This window comes from Rousettus aegyptiacus, unplaced genomic scaffold (assembly GCF_014176215.1).
Source record: "Rousettus aegyptiacus isolate mRouAeg1 unplaced genomic scaffold, mRouAeg1.p scaffold_m13_p_16, whole genome shotgun sequence".
In the NCBI taxonomy this organism is placed as follows: Eukaryota; Metazoa; Chordata; class Mammalia; order Chiroptera; family Pteropodidae; genus Rousettus; species Rousettus aegyptiacus.
Window position 1 is genome coordinate 54526835 of NW_023416291.1, and position 18457 is coordinate 54545291.

Below are 18457 nucleotides of genomic sequence, written 5' to 3' on the forward strand. Positions count from 1 at the left end.
AGGCACTTTTCAGGGCCACTCCGTTCGCTTCGCAGAGTCCTGTCCACTGTCGTCCCACGTGGGCCAAAAGCTCGCGGGTGGCAGGTGGCAGACGCACACCTGCGGCCCCAGGGGCAGAGACTGCGGTTTGGAAGCAGGAGACGGGCGCTGATCAGTCTGAACGACCCCCCCGTTCGCAGCAGGAAGAGCCAGCAAAGATGGGTTTATTGGGGATGGCAAAAGGACCGCAACTCGCGACGAGTATAGGGGCTGCAAAGCGTGGCTCTGCCCGCCTCTCTCTCCTCACGCGAGAGCGTGCTCTGCTGCTGCCAGTCACCGGGCGGTGCGGAGGTTGGCTCAGGGCGCGGCAGCCACCGGAGCGCCGTGCAACCTCTGACCTCCGGGGGGCAGGGCACGCCGACGCCCTGTTGCGTCAGGCTCGCCCGAGTGCGCGTTAAGGGAATTCTGTGGCATCACAAGATGACCGCGTGGGGACTCGCAACAGCTTCCAAACGAGACGTCGTCCGACTTTCTCTGTGGAGTATTTAAAGTCCAAAATCAACACTACTTTACAGTTGAGGTGAGATAGAGTCCCTGATCTAGCCTTTTATTCGGCCTCCCTGACCAAAGCACCACGTCAGGAAACATGTACCGCCGCGCTTACTTAAGTGTCTTTGATCACGTAAAGACACTCAGATGTTGACCAATTTCACCGCCCAAGCGCGCCCTCGCGGCCGCTGCGGATTGTGGGAAGGCGATATGCAAAACAGCGGGCCAGACGCAGCCCCACCCCGGCGCAGTCGGGCGAGGGGGCGGGGCCGCCGTGGGACGGCCGCCGACATCCCAGCGTCCATCGCGGGCGGAGGGGGGCCGCTCTTGCCGGCGCGGCGACTCGCTGGCGTCATCAGGGCCGCGGAGGCGGAAGATGGCGGCGGCGGCCAGGCAGCCGTGAGTATCGCGGCGGCGAGGAGTGCTGATGGCGGCCGGGAGGCGCCCTCGAGGACCCGCGGGCCGTTAGGGTGCGACGCTGGGCGGCATGTCGGAGCACGCGGCGCCCGGGGCTCCGGGGCCCGGGCCCAACGGCGGCGGCGGCGGAGGCCCGGCCCCCGCGCGCGGGCCCCGCACCCCTAACCTCAACCCCAACCCGCTCATCAACGTGCGCGACCGTCTCTTCCACGCGCTCTTCTTCAAAATGGCTGTGACCTACTCGCGGCTCTTCCCACCCGCCTTCCGCCGTCTCTTCGAGTTCTTCGTGTTGCTCAAGGTGACCGCGGCCCCGACCACCGACCCTTGACCTCAGCGGCCGGACCCTCCCCCTCTGGCCTGCGACCTCTGACCCCGCCCCCGCCCAGGACACTGAACCCCTCCCACCCGGAGATCTAGACCCGGCGCTGTCTCTTGGAGATTCACCCCTTAAGCGCTGCACCCCGCCCTGTCCCCATTTATGAGACTTCCCCCTTGGAAGGCGCGAGCCTCACCCCTGAGGTGGCCGGTGATCCCGACTCCAGGAACACCCACTCGGCCCCCTCTTTCTGCTTCCCCTTTTCTTGGGGCTCTCCCCGTCCTTGGGACCATCCACTAGCCCCCACCCCAGCGCTCTCTCCTCTGAGCCTCAAAGGGGAATGTGACCTAGCTGAGGTCACCTCACTAGGGTTAGTGGCAAAGTCACAGCCAGCGCTACTACTCACATCAAGAGGCCACACACGAACCTCCTTCCCATCCTCCCTCGAGTGGCAGAGTTTTCAGCCAAGAGTGCCACTCAGGAAGAACCGGTGTTGGCTTGGGTCCCTCCAAGAAGGGGATTCATTCAGGTGTGGACCCAGAAAGGGGCCAGCGGGGCTCCAAGGTTCTGGGTTCCTGAGCAGAGGAGTGGTCCCAGCTGCTGCCTGTCCGGTCTGAAGGAAGGGTTTACAGACAGTGTTTAGGTTCCTATCAGAGTCCTGCCAGGGAGGGCCCGGGGTGCTGACATCGCCCAGCTGCTCAGGTCCCTCATCTGCAAGGAGGGGGCTGATGCTGGCGGAGGAGATGCTTGGAGGGACGGCCAGCCCCAGGGCGTCAAGACTGGGTTGCAGGGCGGCCACTTGACCACTTCCTGCCTCCTCTGTGGGTCTCCAGACCTCATGACTGCCATCACCAACTCCATGGTCCCCAGACACCAAGTTGAGAGGGGCCGGAATACAGGCTGGCCGGTGGGAGGCTGGTCTGGCCTTCCACACTATCTCCCCAGCCCCCTTCTCCCCTGGCAGAGCCCCAAGTGTGTTCTGGTCTCTGTGCTGAGACCTGGGGGCCCAGGGGCACCGACATCTGTCTGCTGAGCTCTCAGCGGTGCCCTCGTTTTCATCCCTCTGTGGTACTTTTGGCCGCAAGCAAAGGGAACAATTCACGTTGGCCCAGAGATCTTGGTGTCGTGCAGCTGGGGAGTCGGGTGGGTGCCCGCAGCTTCAAGTGTGGCTGAATCCAGGCGCGCATCCGTGTGCTCAGAGGCAGGGCCTTGCCCCACCCTGTAGTCGGGCCAGGATGCACATGGGTGCCTTACTGACCTGGTCGTGGCTCGGTCTGCAGGGCAGACTCCGGAGGGAAGGCCATGTGTCCCACGGCCGGCGTTGGCACCACCCCCCGGGGCTCCAGGCAGGGCATGGAAGGGGTGGGGTGCTGGTGGCCCCCATGGGCAGCTCGCCACCATCCTGCATCAGTGTCCACAACAGAGGACGGGGCTGGTGTCTCCAGGATCCTGGCTTTTCAAGCTGTGGTTTGGACCACACAGGGAGCGAGTCCTGGAGAGCGGGCATTTGGTGTGGGAGCTGGGGTGGTAGGAGGCAGTGCTGGCCTAGCCAAGGGGTCACTCTGGTCGCTGGCTGAGCAGCCACTGGGGTCGCTGGCTGCCTGACACCCGCCTTTTCTGGGAAAGTGGGTGCCACATTGGGTCAGCTGGGCCCTTCAAGAGTAGGGGAGTAGGTAGGACTCGCAGGGGTGATGCTCTGGACACAGTGTCTAGGCAGGTAACACTCGGCCAGCGGGGTCCCCACAAAAAGTAGGACTGTCAGCGGGTGAGGTGGACAGTGTCCCTAGTGTGTAGACTCAGGTAAAGAGCCTCATAGATATACTTTCAGCCAGGTGGAAGGTGCCGGGTCACAATGTGGGCAAGGTCCCCGTGGGCACTTCTGACATCAGGCTGGCGGTTCTCTGTGGGGACTGTCCTGGGCACTGGAGGCGAGGCAGCTGGCCCCATACCCTTGATGCCAGGAGCACCCCCGGTGTGACAGCCACATATGTCCACAGACCTTTGCTGTCCCAGTTTTACCGACGGGAAAACCATGGCTCAGAGGTGGGGCCAGCGGGCGCAGCATGCTCCTGCTGGCTGTGTCTCTGCAGTTCCAGCTGGCCCTGCCAGCGAGGGAGGGGCGCAGAGGGTGCCAGGCGGGCAAGGGAGGCTGTTTTTAGCCAGTGAGGTCAGTGGTGCTCTGAGGACAAGGCAGAGTGTGAGGCGGCTGGACTGAACTGTTGGGGGCAGCGGGCGGTGCAGCGTAGCAGCACCTGGGCTGGACCTCCCAGGATGGGAGCAGTCCATTGGTCTAGCCATGTGCTCTGCTGGAGCCCTGTCAGGTGGCCTCTCCCACGGTAGGGGTTTCACATGTGCCCCAGAGGGTCTCCTGGATGCCCCGGGACAGGGCCAGGCCCTTGGACCAGGATGCCCCCGGGGCCCAGGCTGCTGGGCGGGCCCCGCGCGGGCTCGGGGGGCCCCGGCAGCTTGGGCCTCACTGACCACCCCGCCCCAGGCGCTGTTCGTGCTCTTCGTCCTCGCCTACATCCACGTGGTCTTCTCCCGCTCGCCCATCAACTGCCTGGAGCACGTGCGCGACCACTGGCCACGGGAGGGCGTCCTGCGCGTGGAGGTGCAGCAGAACTCCAGCCGCGCGCCCGTCTTCCTGCAGTTCTGCGCCGGCGGCCGCAGCAGCTTCCCCGGCCTGGCCGCGGCCCCCCGCGGCCTGGAGCTGGAGGAGGAGGAGGAGGAGGAGGAGCTGACCATGGAGATGCTAGGGAACCGCTCCATCCAGGTGAGCTGGCTGAGCGGACTGTCACCTGCAGGGCCTTGGCCCCGTTCTGGGTGCCGATGGGCCCTGGGAGGCTCGGCTGGGGTGGATGAGGGGCCCACAGGGAGGGACACTCTGGTACAGTCAGAGGCGGGGTCGTGTGGGAGGAGTGCTGTGCCGGCCTTGCTAGGTGACCCCCACCTGGAGACGGTCAGGAGCCTGGCGTTGGTGCGATTTGGGAGGTGTGGCTGCTCGGGCACAGTGGCCAGGGAGGAGCACATGTCCTCCCAGGCAGTGGGACAGGTGTGGGCCAAAGCCCCCAGTGCTGGACGCCCCACCTCCCACTGCCCTACAGTTTGAGCTGGACATCGAGCCCAAGGTGTTCAAGCCGCCAGGGGGCCCCGAGGCCCTGAACGAAAGCCAGGAGTTCCCCTTTCCTGAGACACCCTCGAAAGGTGCGTGCTTGAGGCGCCAGACGGGCTCCCCTGGGGAGCCTCCACCCCGCTGTCAGGAGCACATGGGGCTGAGGGAGACGGGTCTGTGCCCAGGTCTCCCTGTCTGGTCCCACTTTGTACCCTGGGGCCCTCTGAAGGTGGGTGGGTGGGCTAGGCCTGGCCCCGCCGGCTGACAGGTCATGCCCACCTCGCCCACAGTGTGGCCGCAGGATGAGTACATCGTGGAGTACTCACTGGAGTACGGCTTCTTGCGCCTGTCTCAGGCCACACGGCAGCGGCTCAGCATCCCAGTCATGGTGGTCACCCTGGGTGAGTCACCCGGGAGGGGGCCTGAGCAGGGGTGACCCAGGAACACGTGAAACTGAGGTCCGGGGGCCATCCCTGCTCCATCCGCAGGCAGTTCCCCCAGGCTCTGACCCCTGTAGACAGTCCCGGCACTGCTCCAGTGGGGCAACAGGCCCCTGGGGGCCTTATCAGACACACCCCCGTCGCATGCCACCCACAGACCCCACACGGGACCAGTGCTTCGGGGACCGTTTCAGCCGCCTGTTGCTAGCCGAGTTCCTGGGCTACGATGACATTCTCATGTCCAGCGTGAAGGGCCTAGCAGAGAATGAGGAGAACAAGGGTGCGTCCAGGACCGGATCTGGGGACAGGGGACGGCTGGGGAATGGGGGTCCTGGCTGACGGGCGATGCCGCTCACAGCCTCCCACCCCACCCCTCCCAGGCTTCCTGCGGAACGTGGTGTCGGGCGAGCACTACCGCTTCGTGAGCATGTGGATGGCCCGCACGTCCTACCTGGCCGCCTTCGTCATCATGGTCATCTTCGTGAGTGCATGGGGCAGGGCAGGCGGGGGGCGCGGGGGGGCAGGGCGCAGGGCGGGCCGCCCTCCCGGCCTCACTCGGCCTCCCCGCAGACGCTGAGCGTGTCCATGCTGCTGCGCTACTCCCACCACCAGATCTTCGTCTTCATTGGTGAGTCTCTCCGCCCGGCCGAAGGAGGGCGGGCTCAGCCCCCGGCCCCCGTGGCCCCCTGCCCCAGCCCCCACCCCGAGGCCGCCTCACCCGGTCTGCCCGCCGCCACCCTCTGCCCGCAGTGGACCTCCTGCAGATGCTGGAGATGAACATGGCCATCGCCTTCCCTGCAGCGCCCCTGCTGACCGTCATCCTGGCCCTTGTGGGTGAGGACCCCTCCGCCCGCCCCCCACCACCCCTCCCCGTGTCCCCAGCCTCCTCGCTGGGTGCCCCTGACCGTGGCCTCCCGCAGGGATGGAGGCCATCATGTCGGAGTTCTTCAATGACACCACCACCGCCTTCTACATCATCCTCATCGTGTGGCTGGCCGACCAGTACGACGCCATCTGCTGCCACACCAACACCAGCAAGAGGCACTGGCTGCGGTGAGGGCCGCGGGCGGCGGGGCGCGGGGGGCGGGCGGGGCGCGGCGGGGGGCGCTCACCATGGCCCTCACAGGTTCTTCTACCTGTACCACTTCGCCTTCTACGCGTACCACTACCGCTTCAACGGGCAGTACAGCAGCCTGGCCCTGGTCACCTCCTGGCTCTTCATCCAGGTGAGGCCCCCTGGCTCCCAGGGCCGCCTGCGGCAGGTGGGCCACGGGCGGCGCCTGACCTGTGTCTCCCCGCCCCTAGCATTCCATGATCTACTTCTTCCACCACTACGAGCTGCCTGCCATCCTGCAGCAGATCCGGATCCAGGAGATGCTGCTGCAGGCGCCACCGCTGGGCCCTGGCACCCCCACGGCGCTGCCAGACGACCTCAACAACAATGGGGGCACCCCGGCCACTGCCGCGGCCCCCGCCGGCCAGCCCCCCGCCCTGGGCCCTGGCTCGCCAGGGGCTGGCACGGTCCCAGGACCTGTGGGCGAGGCGCCCAGCTCCCTGGTGGCTGCGGCAGCCTCGGTGGCTGCGGCGGCCAGTGGTGACCTGGGTTGGATGGCGGAGACCGCTGCCATCATCACAGATGCCTCCTTCTTGTCCGGCCTGAGCACCTCCCTCCTGGAGAGGCGGGCAGCCGGCTCCCTGAGCCCAGGCGGGGGGCTCCCTCAAGGCCCCCAGCTCCCCCAGGACAGTGTCCCCCCAAGCAACTCCTCAGCACCTGACACAGCCCCTTTGGCTGCTGGGGTGCGTGGGCCCAGCCCTGAGTCCACGGCCCCAGCAGACGCGCTCCCTGAGGATGGCTCCTGAGTCCTTGGCAGCTGAGAGCGCCTCTGTCCCTGGCTGTCCAGACGGGCTGGATGTGACCTGGCTGGGGCCCTTGGGGTCAGGGAGGCTGTCACCGGTGTCTGGGGACTGCCCAGCCTGCTTTGTGCAGTTTCCATCTGGTTTGCCTAGGGGCGGGCTCCTCTCTCCTGGGCTTGGGGCCTGCCCTTGTGGTGGGCTCCTTCAGCTAGCAGATCAAGGCAGGTGGATGAACCAGGGCAGGAGACGGGGGTGGGGACTCCACTGAAGGTTTTGGAAGGGTTTGGTGACAGTCTGCAGTGAGCCAGCCGTACCTGGGGGCAGAGTCTGGCAGGTCCCTGAGCCAGGTGAACACGGGCGGGGGTTGTGGTCACTGTCCCAGCCCCTAGGCTGGTGCTCGTAGTGCGCAGTGCCTTTTTCATGGCTCCTGCCCCCATGCGCGTGTGCACACACTGGGGCTGGGGTCCAGTGAGGGCAGGGCTGGCGCCTGTGGCACAGGGAGTGGCGTGAGCGCCAACGTTGAAGGTAGTAGCCAGGCGCTGGGGTCCAGCCCTGTTGGGGTGGGAAAGGGCCTCAGGCCAAGCCAAGTGACTCAGTGAGGACTGCGGAGCGCTCATTCCGTCTCTTTAATTGCCGTGTACGAAATGGTGTTTGTACATAGAATAAACTGTCTGTTGACAGCATCAGGCCGGTGTCTGCCTGTGCGTGGGGCTGAGGTTGGCGGCTGCGCATGCTCCGGCGTGGGCTCCGCCCCGTCCAAGGCCGGGGCGGCGGGGCGGCGGGGCGGCGGGGCGGCGGGGCGGCGGGGCGGCGGGGCGGGGCCGCCTCGCTAGCTGCCTGTGGAGGCGGCAGGAGCAGTCGCTTCCCGGCGGGTCTGGAGCAGGCGCAGCGGCCGATCGTCGGTGCGGCCTCGGAGCTGGGTCAGGAGTTCCCCGTGCCGCAGCAGCGCTCGACGGAGCCGCGCCCTCGTGCTAGCAATGTGCCGCTCCAGCTCCTCCAGCTCCCCCGTGAGCCCGTGGGCAGCGGGCGGCTGGCCGTTGGAGCAGAGCCAGGCGGGGCCCTCGGTCGGCCCAGCCTCCTCCGCGTCCGCGTCCCCGGTGGGTGCAGCAGCGGCCACGGCCGGCTCCAGCAGAAAGCGCACGCGACGCCCCCTTACCACAGCCCGCCGCACCCGTGTCCAGCCTCCGGGCCCCGCAGGGGCGACTGGCGTGTCCTCTTGTTCCTCCGGACGCCTGAAGAGGGAGGATGGATGGGGCGGGAGCAGTGTTGCCGGATAAAAGGGCAGCCACGTTTCACCCCTGGCCCTGCTCTGCCCTGGGGCTGGGTCCTTGAGGAGGCCCTGGTGGTGGGAGGCGTGGACAGAGCCGTCCAGCCCTCCGGGAAGGGACATGGGGGTGGAGGTCTAAGGGGCTGGCCTGAAGGCGGTCATGGGAGCTGGCGGGGTGAGAGCAACTCCGGGGCCCCGCACCTCAGTTCGGGCTCCTGCGCATCGGGCCGCTCCGTGTTGAGGGCACGGTGGATTCTCTGTGAACCAAACGGAAGCTGGGTGGTGTCGGGCCAGGTGAGCAGGCTGCCGTGCCCGCCGGCCACCAGCCGCCCTCACCTGGCTCGTGTGCAGCCAGTACTGCAGCCCGTCGGCCCTTCGGATGCGAGGCAGCGCCACGTGGTAGCAGACGAGCTCGCCCAGCGAGCCGAGCAGGGCGCTGGCCAGGCCCAGGCCGAGCAGCACGAAGAGCCCGGAGAAGTGGCAGACGCCCATCTGCAGGGTCTGCGGCAGGCGACAACGGGCGCCTCGCGGTCAGGGCGGACACCTGCGGAGCCCTGGCCTGGCGGGGCACTGAGGTTGGCCCAAAGACGGCTTGGGGGCTGTGTCTGCCTGGGTGGGTCGGGCTCCATGTCCTGGAGCAAGGTGTCACAGGGAAAGGGCACTGGAGGTCGGGTTTCGAAGGGTGAACACAAGTGCACGAAAAGAAAATGCGGCTTGGGAATGAGGGGGCAGGCCACCTCAGCCGAGGCCCACGCAGGCTCAGGGCCCCCGCACCTGCCCCCACCTTGCGTCCCGGGCCCTGCCCCACCTCTGTGACGGCAAACACACGCTTCCCGCAAGGCACCATCTTGTACCACTTGTCATGCAGCAGGTCCATGAAGCCAGAGGACTTGTAGCGGCTGATGAACTCCGACAGGATGGAGGTGAGCGGCGAGTTCTGCGGCAGTCCGATGCCGTAGCCTGGAGGTGGGGGGGGGTTTGTGTGTGTGCAAGTTGGGGCCACTTGGACACAGCCCCTGGCAAGCCATGCCCTCGCCTCGACCCCTAGCCCTCAGAGGCTCCGCGCTGCCCCGGGATCACTGGTCCCAGAGGCCCCTCACCCTCGATGGCGAAGGGCTTGCCCACGGTGAGCAGTCTGCAGTCGGCGTCGATGGAGACCTCGTAGTCCAGGAGCGCCTTGTCCATGATGAAGGCGTTGAGCTTTGGGGGGTCGCTCCTGCAGGGGTCAGGGTAGGGGTGAGCGGCCGCCCCGGCGGGGGCGCCCCGCCGCCCCGCCCCCCGCCTCACGTGAGCATGGCGACGCCGCGGGGCGTGGTGGGCGCGCTGTGGCGCCGCATGTGCGCGTGCATCTCGGGGAAGCTCTTCTTGATGTAGGCCTCGGCGCTGCTCTCCCGCACGGTGCCGAAGCGGAAGCCCTGGGACGGGTGGTGCAGCTGCGGGCCCGCGACCCGGCAGCGGTCAGCGCCCACCCCCGCTCCGCCGCGGCCCCGGCCAGTGCCCGCCCTCCGCAGGGGCCCTACGGCTGGGGTGCCGAGCCAGCGTCTCTAGCCCCCCAGCCCTCGCTGTGCCAGGAGCCCCCTCGGCGTGACGACCAGTGGGCTCCACTCACACCCCGAGCACCCAGGACCAGCCCGGGCCGTTCCCCGCACCGCCTTCGCCAAAGCCTCCCACGCCCGCCGTGTCACGCGGGGGCTGGCGCAGCCCCCGCCCCCAGCTTCGTAGTCCCCGCGCTCCCTAGCGTGGCTGCTCTCAAGGGACCAACGCGCCCGCAAAGCCACTTGCGGGAGCCGTGCCCCGGGGAATTTCTCACGATGAGTGCTCTGTGCCCGTGCTGTCGAGCACTTGCGTGTCGCTGCGTTTGAGAACTAGCCGCGCCTGGCCAGTGGCTGTGGCATGGGCCGGCGCTAGTTTACAGATGCCGTGGTGGGGGCAGCGGAACAGGCTAAAGGCCGCTGGGGGGGTGCAATCAGCGGGATCCAAACGGGGCGGGGAGAGATGTCACGCAGGAAAATAAACTCTCCAACAAACGCTGGGGGCAGGGGTGGGGAGAACCCAGAGCTGCGGCTCCTGCCGCGCGCAGTGTCTGCGTGTTGAAGGTCCAGAGTCAAACCACGGGGAGGATAGAAGGGCGCCTGTTTGTCAGAACTGCGGCATGTTTACGGTGACAGGACACAGGGTCTGGTTTGCCTCGCGGTGACCCCGCGGCAGGGGCAGTGGGAGCTGCGAGGGGCGGGGACTTGATTTCTGGCTGGGCAGTGGCCGTCTCCCTGCTCTCCACTCAGGGATACTCAGGATGTTTTCATCGAAGAATACGCGGTCTGAGGTGTGGCCCTGTGCAGGCCACAGCCCTCCGGGGCGCCCGGCGCGGGTCTGTCATGGGGCTCAGGACCTCCTGCACCCACGGGCCCTGCGCGACCTGCCCCCGCCCTCCTTGTCTCGCTCACTCTGTAGCCACTCAGGCCCCTCGCTGTTTCTCCAGCACATCGGGGACCGTCCTGCCCCAGGGCCTTTGAACGGGCTGTGCTCGCTCCTCTCTGTCTTCTTAAAAGTCCCTCGCTGTCACCCCCTCCCGGAGACATTCCCGACCCTGCTGAGGAAAGGCTCCTTCCACGACTGCTGTGTCCCCACTTGGCCGTACTTTTGTTCCTCTGCGTTACCATCTCACGCAGCATGATTCTTGTCATGTCCTCCTGCCCCCCACCCTGATTTGTCCCAGCTGGGTCCCCAGTGCCTGGCACACCCTAGGTGTTCAGTCGATGTTTGTGGATGTGGACGGCCAGTGGGTTGACCTCCCAGCTCCGGCCCCCCCGCCCCCCGTGGCTGCCCACCTTGGGGTCGTGGATCCCCGACAGCTCCTCGAAAGTCTTGTCCCCGACCATGACGGCGGCCAGGTCGGCCGTGTAGCTGGACAGCACGAGCAGGCAGAAGATGGCCCACAGGTTCATGAGCAGACGGCCCGCAGGGCACTTGGGCGTCTTGCTGGACACCGTGCGCCCGAACAGTATGGCGTAGCAGAGGGTGAGGGCCGAGGAGCAGGAGAAGACGGTGTCGCGGTTCCGGCCGCGGGGCGTCAGGCCGTAGGGGCTGCGCCACTCGTACAGCGTGAGGAAGAGCGCCGTGAGGTGCAGGGCCGCGAAGACGCCCAGCCACATGGACCAGTGCAGCGGCCACGTGAAGGCGCCGAGGGGCGAGGCCGTGTCCCGCGCCCGCACCATGATGCCCAGGCTGGTGGAGAAGAAGGGGCTGCTGAAGTCCACCACCTGCGAGCGGGCCGAGTTGATGCTGAAGCTGGTGACCGCCATGTGGGCCCGGCCGGCCAGCAGGTCGCCCACCAGGCCGGTCCAGCGGCCGTCCCGCAGGGCGCCGTACTTGCCGTCACCCACGATGTACAGCTCGAAGCTGAAGGCCATGTCCTCCGCCAGGCGCTCGAGCAGGTCGATGCAGTAGCCGTAGCAGCAGCTGCGCAGGGCGCGGGGCGCCGAGCCGTTGGCCAGCGCGGCAAACAGCGCGTCCAGCGTGGCCGAGTCGTTGGTGCCGGGCGCCAGGCACAGCTGCCCGGCCGGGCACTGCCCGTCCTCGTCCGGCTCGCGGGTGAACACAAACGGGTGCTCCACCAGCGTCACCACGCGCAGCTTGGCCCGCGCCCCGGCTCCCTGTGGGGCTCGGGGCCGCACGGCGGCGACCCCTGGCTCCAGCTCCAGCCGCCCGTCCCGCCAGCTGCCCAGGGTGGCCCAGGCCGGGGCGCCCAGAGGGTCATGGCGCAGGCTCCACACCCGGAAGTGCCGGGCCACGTGCACCTGTGAGGAGCTGGTCACCCACACTGGCCCCGTGCGGCCCTCGAAGGACGTGTTGCCTAGGAACCTGGCAGGAGGTGACAGGTATCAGGCCACGGGAGCCCCAGTGAAGCCCAGCACCCCCCAGCGCACACCGGGGGCCAGGGTACTCCGTCGTGTCCCCGCACCAGAGCTCTGTACCAGTGGGATGGAGGGGGCCCCCCAGCTCCGGGGTGCTGGCCGCCCGCCACAGCTCCCCCGGGGTCCGGTGGGGACACACGCCTGCAGACTTGCCCCTGCCCTCCGGCCCTCTCCGGCCCTCCCAGAGTGGCTGGTCAGCCCCCCGCCAGAGCCCCCTTCTCAGGCTCTGCTTTCACCTACGGGGACAAAGCGCCGTCCTGTGAGGCCACAGGGCCTGGCGCAGTGGAAGTGCCAGGTTCCCCCTCACTGCGGGCAGAGGTGGCTCCATGTGGGGCTGCACATCCTTCCCAGCGGGTGCCCACTCACCGGGCCAAGAGGCGGCCGGTGGCCTTGGGCCCACCCGGCTGCGGGTCCTGGCAGCTGGCCGCGGCAGGCAGGAAGGCGTGCTCCGGCTGCGTGCGGGCCGCACTGCCCAGCGCCCGGGCCACCAGCTCCACCGCATCGTGGATGGTGGCCTCCAGAGGCGGTGGAGCCACCTCGCCCAGTGCCAGCAGCCCGGGCGGCAGGCCCTCGGTGGGCAGCGCCTCAGCAGGCAGCGGCGTGCCCAGCAGCCAGCTGGGCCCACGGGGCGCAGCCTCCAGCACCCGACGGGTGGCGGCCACTTCGCATCCGAGCAGCACGGCCACGGACACCGGGGCCGAGCCCCCGGCCCGCACCCCCAGCGGGGCCAGGCGGGCCTGCAGCCCTGCGTCCCCCACGTCCAGCCGGCTCAGGTCCAGCACGACCTTGGGGGCCCGGCCGGCCCGACTTGTCCAGAGGGCCACCAGGCCGCCGGGGTCCCGCACACGGCAGAGCGCCAGGCCGGCGTCTTCCCAGGCATGTGCCTCCAGCACAGACACCAGCACGTCCAGCAGCATCTCCAGGGGGCTGGCCCAGTGCAGCTGCAGGTGGAATGGGTTCTGGGAAGGGGGTGGTCGCAGTTAGGGCTGGCGCCCCCGGGTCCCCGTGCACCCTTCCCACTCCAGCGCTCGGTGTTCCCAGAGGTCACCTTGATAACTGGACCGCGGGGCCTGCCTCCTCCCCGTGCCCTAAACCCGCCCCGGCTCCCCATGGCCTTCGGCACAAAGCCCCGCCTCCCCGACCGGACGTTCAGAGCCTTCTCGTGTCCCTGGCCACCCTGGTGGCACCCCACCTGGAATACTGTTCTCCCTGTATGTCAGCCAAGTCCTACACGCCCATCCAGACTCGGCCTGTTGACCCCACTCTACTTGGGCATCCCATCCCCCATCCCAGCTCCCCTCCGGGACCCCCAGCCTGACTTCACCCCCTCCTCCCATTGGGAGCCCCTCCATGATCATGAATCTGCTGGTGCCCCATGCTTGGAACCGAGCCACAGTACTTCTTAGGAACCCCCTACACCTCACTTCCCCTGTGCCAGGCAAGCCAGGGGCTGAGGGCCCCTTTGTGCCCAGTGGCACCAAGAAAGTCCTGCCGGGTTTGCTCAGCCTGTGAAGGCCTAGAGAGCTTTGCCAGATACCTAAGGTAGAAGGGGACAGGGCGCCCAGTGCTTGAATACAGGCGGAAGGGGGGAGGCGGCCCTGCCACTGGATAGTTCCAACTGCAGTTCATGGAAGCGACAGCAGAGGGCACCACAGACCTGGATTTGGGTCCTGCATCGCTCCCACGGGGAGGAGACAGAGGGACGGCAGGGTGAGACCCTGGCCACCTCCAGGGGCGGGGTGTCCCACCACGGGGAGAAAGACAGCCTGCAGGGGGGTCTGGAGGGAGAGGGGCCTCACCGGCCGCCGCGGCCCCAGCGTTGGGTGAGGAGGAGGGCTCTCCCCCGTCTCGGTGGGCCGCCCAGGGCCCTGCCGGTTACCCTTCCCTCCTCTTTCTCTCCTTTTCTGTTTGACTCCAATCCCAGTCTGGGAGCGGGAGGTCTGGGGAACTTACAAGGAAAATCTGCTCCAAGGGCTGGAGAGGGGGCGGGCTTTGGAGCGACCGGGTGCACGGTGACCCCAGAAGGGCCACCCCTGGAGCTTGAACAAGAGCCCCGTGTCCCCTTGTCAGCCCCGCGGTCCTGCACGGTAGGAGCTGGACAGCACCCTCGGACCCGGAAGGGCCCCGCGGCTGCGCGCTCGGACAGGGGACAAGTCCTGGGGCCGACGGGGGTGGGGGCCGCAGGGTCAGGACCCCACCACCAAGGCTCAAGGAAGGGGTCTGCACAGAGTCACGCGCCCCCAAGCGGGCTTCCTGTGGATTCCACCAGCCAGATCCCAGAGGTGTCCTGCAGGGTTCCTGAACGGCGGGTCCACGACTCTAGGTCCCCACGGCCCTGGGCTCCTGCCCCCAGTCCGGGTCCCCGCTCTTCGGGAGCATCAGGGCTCCAGGTCCCACAAGCCCGGGGCCTCCGTCACCCAGACACCTGGATGTCCACGGGACTCCTGCATTTGCCGTCCAGAATTCCGAGTCCCGCGCGCCCCAGAGAATCCCTCATCCGCACCCCGGGTCCCCGTGCGCCCTGACTCCCAGCGTCGCGCCTACCGGGGCGCCGAGGGGCGTGCGCGCCTCCCGCCGCAGCACGCTGAGCACGGGGGTCTCGGTCGCGGCCGCTAAGAAGTGCAGCTGCAGCAGCTCCGGCCGCGCCTCGGGGAAAGCGAGCACCGCCACCACCCCTGGCGCCTCCAGCGTCCGGCACAGGCCGCGGGCCAGCGAAGCGGGGTCGCGGGCGGGGGGCGCGACGTCCACCAGCTCCAGGCTCAGGTTGTACGGCAACGGCGGCAGCAGGGCTGCGCGCGCGCGGGCGCGGGCGGCGGGCGCGCGGGGCAGGAGGACGCCCAAGCGGACCGAAGCCCCCAGGCGCGCCAGGACGCCGCATGGCTGCGGGTGGCCCCCGGCGGGCCCGGGCCCCAGCGCCAGCGCCAGGCCGAGCCACAGCATCCGCACAAACTCCATCCTAAAGTTGCAGGCGGGCGCCGGGGGGCGGAGACGCCGGTGCCACTCGTGGAGGCGGGGTCGCGTCCCGCCCAGGCCTCCCTCCCCCGCCCCCGCGGCCGGAGCACCCCTCCCTGTCCAACCGCACCGACCTGCGCCCGCCCTTATCTCCTCCCGGTTCCCCAGCGCTAGCGACCCACTAGAGAAGGGTGGGCCCCACTGCCCAGGGCGGGAAACGCAGGCTCAGACGGCCACGTGCGCCGGGCGGGGGCGGGACATAACCGCGGCGCGTCCCCGCTGCGCGCCAGGGCAGTTTACGCATTCCACGGAGGAGCAAACTGAGCCTTGACACCAGGGAGAGATTGGGGTCAAAAACGGTCCACACATTCACCCTGCTCCACTCCACCCCCTTATCCCCCCCCCCACCCCCCGCCTGGGACTGTGGCCCATCGTTCCATCAGGGAAACCAAGGCCCAGGAAGGCGCAAGATTTGCCTCCATGGTCACACGGCAGCACCTCCCGCCTCCAGGAAGCAGCGTGCACTCGCACCGACCCCCCCTGAGTGTGCTCTCACGCACCCTGGGGAACCCAGCCGAGCGTCTGCGGGGAAGCTGGAGGACAGAGTTCCCGTCCTCTAGCTGGGGGCGGGGACTGGGACCAGAGAACTCATCACCTTCCCAGACCCGGACGCCCTGCTGAGAAGCGTCCTCTGCTCGTCTCCCGGAAAGGTGCAGAGCGCCCCCGCCACACGTGAGCGCCCCCACCTTCATCCACTCCTCCAGGCGCTGCCGCCTTGTCATTTATCCATTAGTTACTGGCCGTCACCCCCACTCAACTCTGGGAGGGGCCGGGGGTCCGGCTTGGCAACCACTGTCCCCAGGGCTTACACACAGTAGGGACGCTGCCATTGCTTGTTGCTTGAGTAACTGCTCAGATAAGGACCCTTGGTTCCATCACCCTCCACTGCTCCAGAACCTTCTGTAGCTCCCTGCTGTCTACCAACCCCCGAGCCTTCCTGTGTTCTCAGGGCCTCCCTCCCTCCCCAGGTCCCCGTCGCCCACACGTGCGGCAGGTGCAGAATGGGCACCAGCAGAAGCCGGGGCACCGGCACCCCGCGGGGGATTCTCTCACGCCGTCCTCCCTGGGGAGGGGTTGGAGAACGTGAGGGCAGGCGCCCCTCATGGAACCTTCCGGCTCCGACGCTGGGATGGATCTGCATGCACTTGTTTCGCTCACACACATTCTCTTTTGGAGCCAGCGTTAGAGGGCAGGAGAAACCTCCATTAAACAATGCCAAGTGCCAGCCAGCATTAAGGATTGACATTTGAAGTGACCATAATGAGGGCTGGGAGGCTGGGTTCCAGGTGACAAGGATCCCATCTCATCCAGTCACCTGACCAAGCATCCCAGGACCATGAGGTCCCCAAGGGTCCTGGACTCTGGGCCCTTCCCTGCCTGAGGCCACCATCACACCAGCAAGCTCCCCATCTGCCCTGGTTCTGGGTTATAGTGTCCTCAGAACCATCTGGGCCTTGTCCCACCCTTGGGGGATGGTCCCTCTGACAGCATGAGCCCTCAGAACAGGTACCCGTCCGGGAAAAGGACACATTCCTCACCATCATCTGGTTCCCTAGAGCATGCTCAAGTCAGTCAACACACATTGACCTTCTGTGGCTTGTCTTAAGAGTATGTCCTCGAGGGTCGCCCACGTTGTAGATGTCAGGGTGTCTGTTCTTTTCAAGGCTCAATAACGTTCCACTGTCTGGAAGGACCACGTTGTTTACCCCTCTGCCACGGGTGGACACCGGCGGCATTCACCTTCTGGCCATTGAGCAAACACAGCTGTGAACACAGGTGTGCAAAGGCCTCAGGTCTCTGCTCTGGTCCTTCTGGGCATCCATCCACCAGAAGCGAGACTGTCGGGTCACACAGTGCTCGAGTTTTTGAGGAACCATCAGTTAATTTGCCACTGCGGCTGCCCCACCAGCCACGGCCAAGGGGCTGGTTTCGCCACCTCCACCTGGACACTTGCTTTCCCGGCAGGTGAGGTGGCATCTCGCTGTGGCATAGCAACGGCCGGCACACCGGAGTCGCCTGTATTGGGGGCTCGTGGGCATCTCCACCCAGCAGTGATGGCCCTGGACTGGGGGCTGCATTGAGCTAAGGCGTATGCACAGTGATTCTCATAGACTAGACGAGGACACCGTTTCCTGCGGGCTGTGTGTCACCCACCTGCCCTGCCACACACCAGCTGGACACAAGCTCTGCAAGGGCCCTTGCAGGCTCAGGAAGGGGACAACCCTTTTTAAAGGAAACTGAGTCTCAGAGCTGGGCCTGGCTCACCTGACACTTCACAGGGACTTCAGGCCGGGTGGGGAGGTCAGCAGGCCTGCCCCTGTGATGTCTGCAAGGGGCGTGGCAGGCTGGCCAAGCCCCTCTGAGCCCTCTCACTGCGGCCTGCAGAAGGGTGACCTTCCGACCTACACTGAACAGGCGGTGCGGACACGCACAGTTTGCACATTGACGCGCCCTACACCCCTTCAGGCCTGAGTCAGAACATGAGACCCTCCTTCCCTGCCCGGGGCACCCCCAAAACAGTGTCGCAGTGGCCCTGAGGGGGGAGCTTTGGCCCTGGGAATATGTGGGGGCTCAGCCACTGCCCTACGGAAAAATCCAGACCTAGGGAGGCTGCCAGGCGGAGGCGGGGATCGTTAGGCCATCTCATGGCGACCTGCCAGTGCGTCTGGGCCGGGCCTGACCAGACGCAGACGTGGGCAGAGCAGCCAGTCCGGAATTAGCCTGTCTCCTTCCCAGCTGACGGCAGAGGGCATGGAGGGTTGGGGTGGGGGGACCCAGCAGAGGCACCCTCACCGGGGTCAGGCCCCAGTCCCTGTGTGCCTATGACATGACCCTCACCTGGCACTGACCCTCACCTGGCACTCGCCTGGCCCAAGTACCACTGCAAACAAGCTCTGGGGGCAGGGCCCACGGGTGGGGGCGGTGCAGAGGGTGGGCCCAGTGCCATCCTCCAGCATCCCGCAGGCACCTCATTCCTGAGGCCAGAGCCCGGGACACAAATTAGCCTAAAAGCATGGACGCAGTGCCGGCTGCTGGCTCGTGGTGGCAGTGACGACAGCGCCTGCTCAATCACACTGTTTTCTGGATCATTAAGCAGGTTGGGGGTAGCTTTCTGGAAGGTTCCCAGGGCGACCTTGGGACCCACGCGTCTCGGCTGAGCTCCAGGTGCTGACTGGTGGCTGGCAGTGTCCTCAGGGCAGTGGGGGGCACGTGGTCTTCCCTGGGCCCTTGACGCTGACGAGAATGCTGTGGTCAAGTGGCCTGGGTGCATGTCCCTCCAGGGGACTCCGGCCCAGAACTGGCCACAGCCCCAGAGCCCGCCTTAACCCATGGTGGCCATCAGGACAGGACTGGTGTGACCACCGCTCTCTCTGGACCACTGCCACCCCGTGACCTCCGGGTGCAGCTGAGGCTGCCCCCTCCCCAGTCCCCTCCCACGGCGGGTGGCCTGGCCTTCAGGGTCCTCCCTGCACTGGCGCTGGTGACCACATCTCCTCCACACCAGGTTCTCAGCGGTTGGGCTGATGGCCAGCAGGATGGTCCTGGGGCCCAGGCGGGGGGGCCTGGGACAGCCCACGGCACAAACGAGGCCCAAAG

The 18457-nt window shown here is 67.1% G+C and overlaps 2 protein-coding genes across 4 annotated transcripts; one reads left to right on the top strand and one right to left on the bottom strand.

The window, feature by feature from the left end:
* The first annotated feature begins 860 nt into the window (after positions 1 to 860).
* Positions 861 to 7350, top strand: TMEM259 (transmembrane protein 259). 2 transcript variants are annotated; one of them, XM_016126685.2, is made up of 11 exons: positions 861 to 1243; positions 3756 to 4034; positions 4366 to 4465; positions 4664 to 4774; positions 4971 to 5093; positions 5194 to 5294; positions 5384 to 5441; positions 5567 to 5647; positions 5734 to 5866; positions 5940 to 6039; positions 6119 to 7350. In XM_016126685.2, exons 1-11 carry the CDS (start codon positions 1016 to 1018, stop codon positions 6671 to 6673), a joined length of 1869 nt encoding a protein of 622 aa, XP_015982171.1. In that variant the 5' UTR covers positions 861 to 1015; the 3' UTR covers positions 6674 to 7350. The 2 variants fall into 2 exon arrangements, with proteins under 2 accessions (XP_015982171.1, XP_015982170.1); XM_016126684.2 differs by having other exon boundaries at positions 888 to 1243; positions 5564 to 5647.
* Positions 7279 to 15147, bottom strand: GRIN3B (glutamate ionotropic receptor NMDA type subunit 3B). 2 transcript variants are annotated; one of them, XM_016126590.2, is made up of 9 exons: positions 14393 to 15147; positions 12215 to 12807; positions 10763 to 11795; positions 9222 to 9367; positions 9035 to 9150; positions 8743 to 8894; positions 8271 to 8435; positions 8136 to 8191; positions 7279 to 7899 (listed from the first exon to the last, which is right to left on the bottom strand). In XM_016126590.2, exons 1-9 carry the CDS (start codon positions 14801 to 14803, stop codon positions 7497 to 7499), a joined length of 3075 nt encoding a protein of 1024 aa, XP_015982076.2. In that variant the 5' UTR covers positions 14804 to 15147; the 3' UTR covers positions 7279 to 7496. The 2 variants fall into 2 exon arrangements, with proteins under 2 accessions (XP_015982076.2, XP_036090140.1); XM_036234247.1 differs by having other exon boundaries at positions 7496 to 7899; positions 8271 to 8894.
* Positions 15148 to 18457: the final 3310 nt, after the last annotated feature.

What these genes read in the sequence shown, in the direction of transcription:
- GRIN3B (XM_036234247.1), bottom strand. Translation starts at nt 14,803, where the DNA reads ATGGAGTTTGTGCGGATGCTGTGGCTCGGCCTGGCGCTGGCGCTGGGG. An exon ending in GCACGCCCCTCGGCGCCCCG is followed by an intron (nt 12,808 to 14,392) that starts GTAGGCGCGACG and finishes CCCCCTTCCCAG; the next exon opens with AACCCATTCCACCTGCAGCT. An exon ending in CGGGGATCCACGACCCCAAG is followed by an intron (nt 9,368 to 10,762) that starts GTGGGCAGCCAC and finishes GCGGGCCCGCAG; the next exon opens with CTGCACCACCCGTCCCAGGG.
- TMEM259 (XM_016126684.2), top strand. Translation starts at nt 1,016, where the DNA reads ATGTCGGAGCACGCGGCGCCCGGGGCTCCGGGGCCCGGGCCCAACGGC. An exon ending in CGTCATCCTGGCCCTTGTGG is followed by an intron (nt 5,648 to 5,733) that starts GTGAGGACCCCT and finishes GGCCTCCCGCAG; the next exon opens with GGATGGAGGCCATCATGTCG. An exon ending in CCTCCTGGCTCTTCATCCAG is followed by an intron (nt 6,040 to 6,118) that starts GTGAGGCCCCCT and finishes CCCCGCCCCTAG; the next exon opens with CATTCCATGATCTACTTCTT.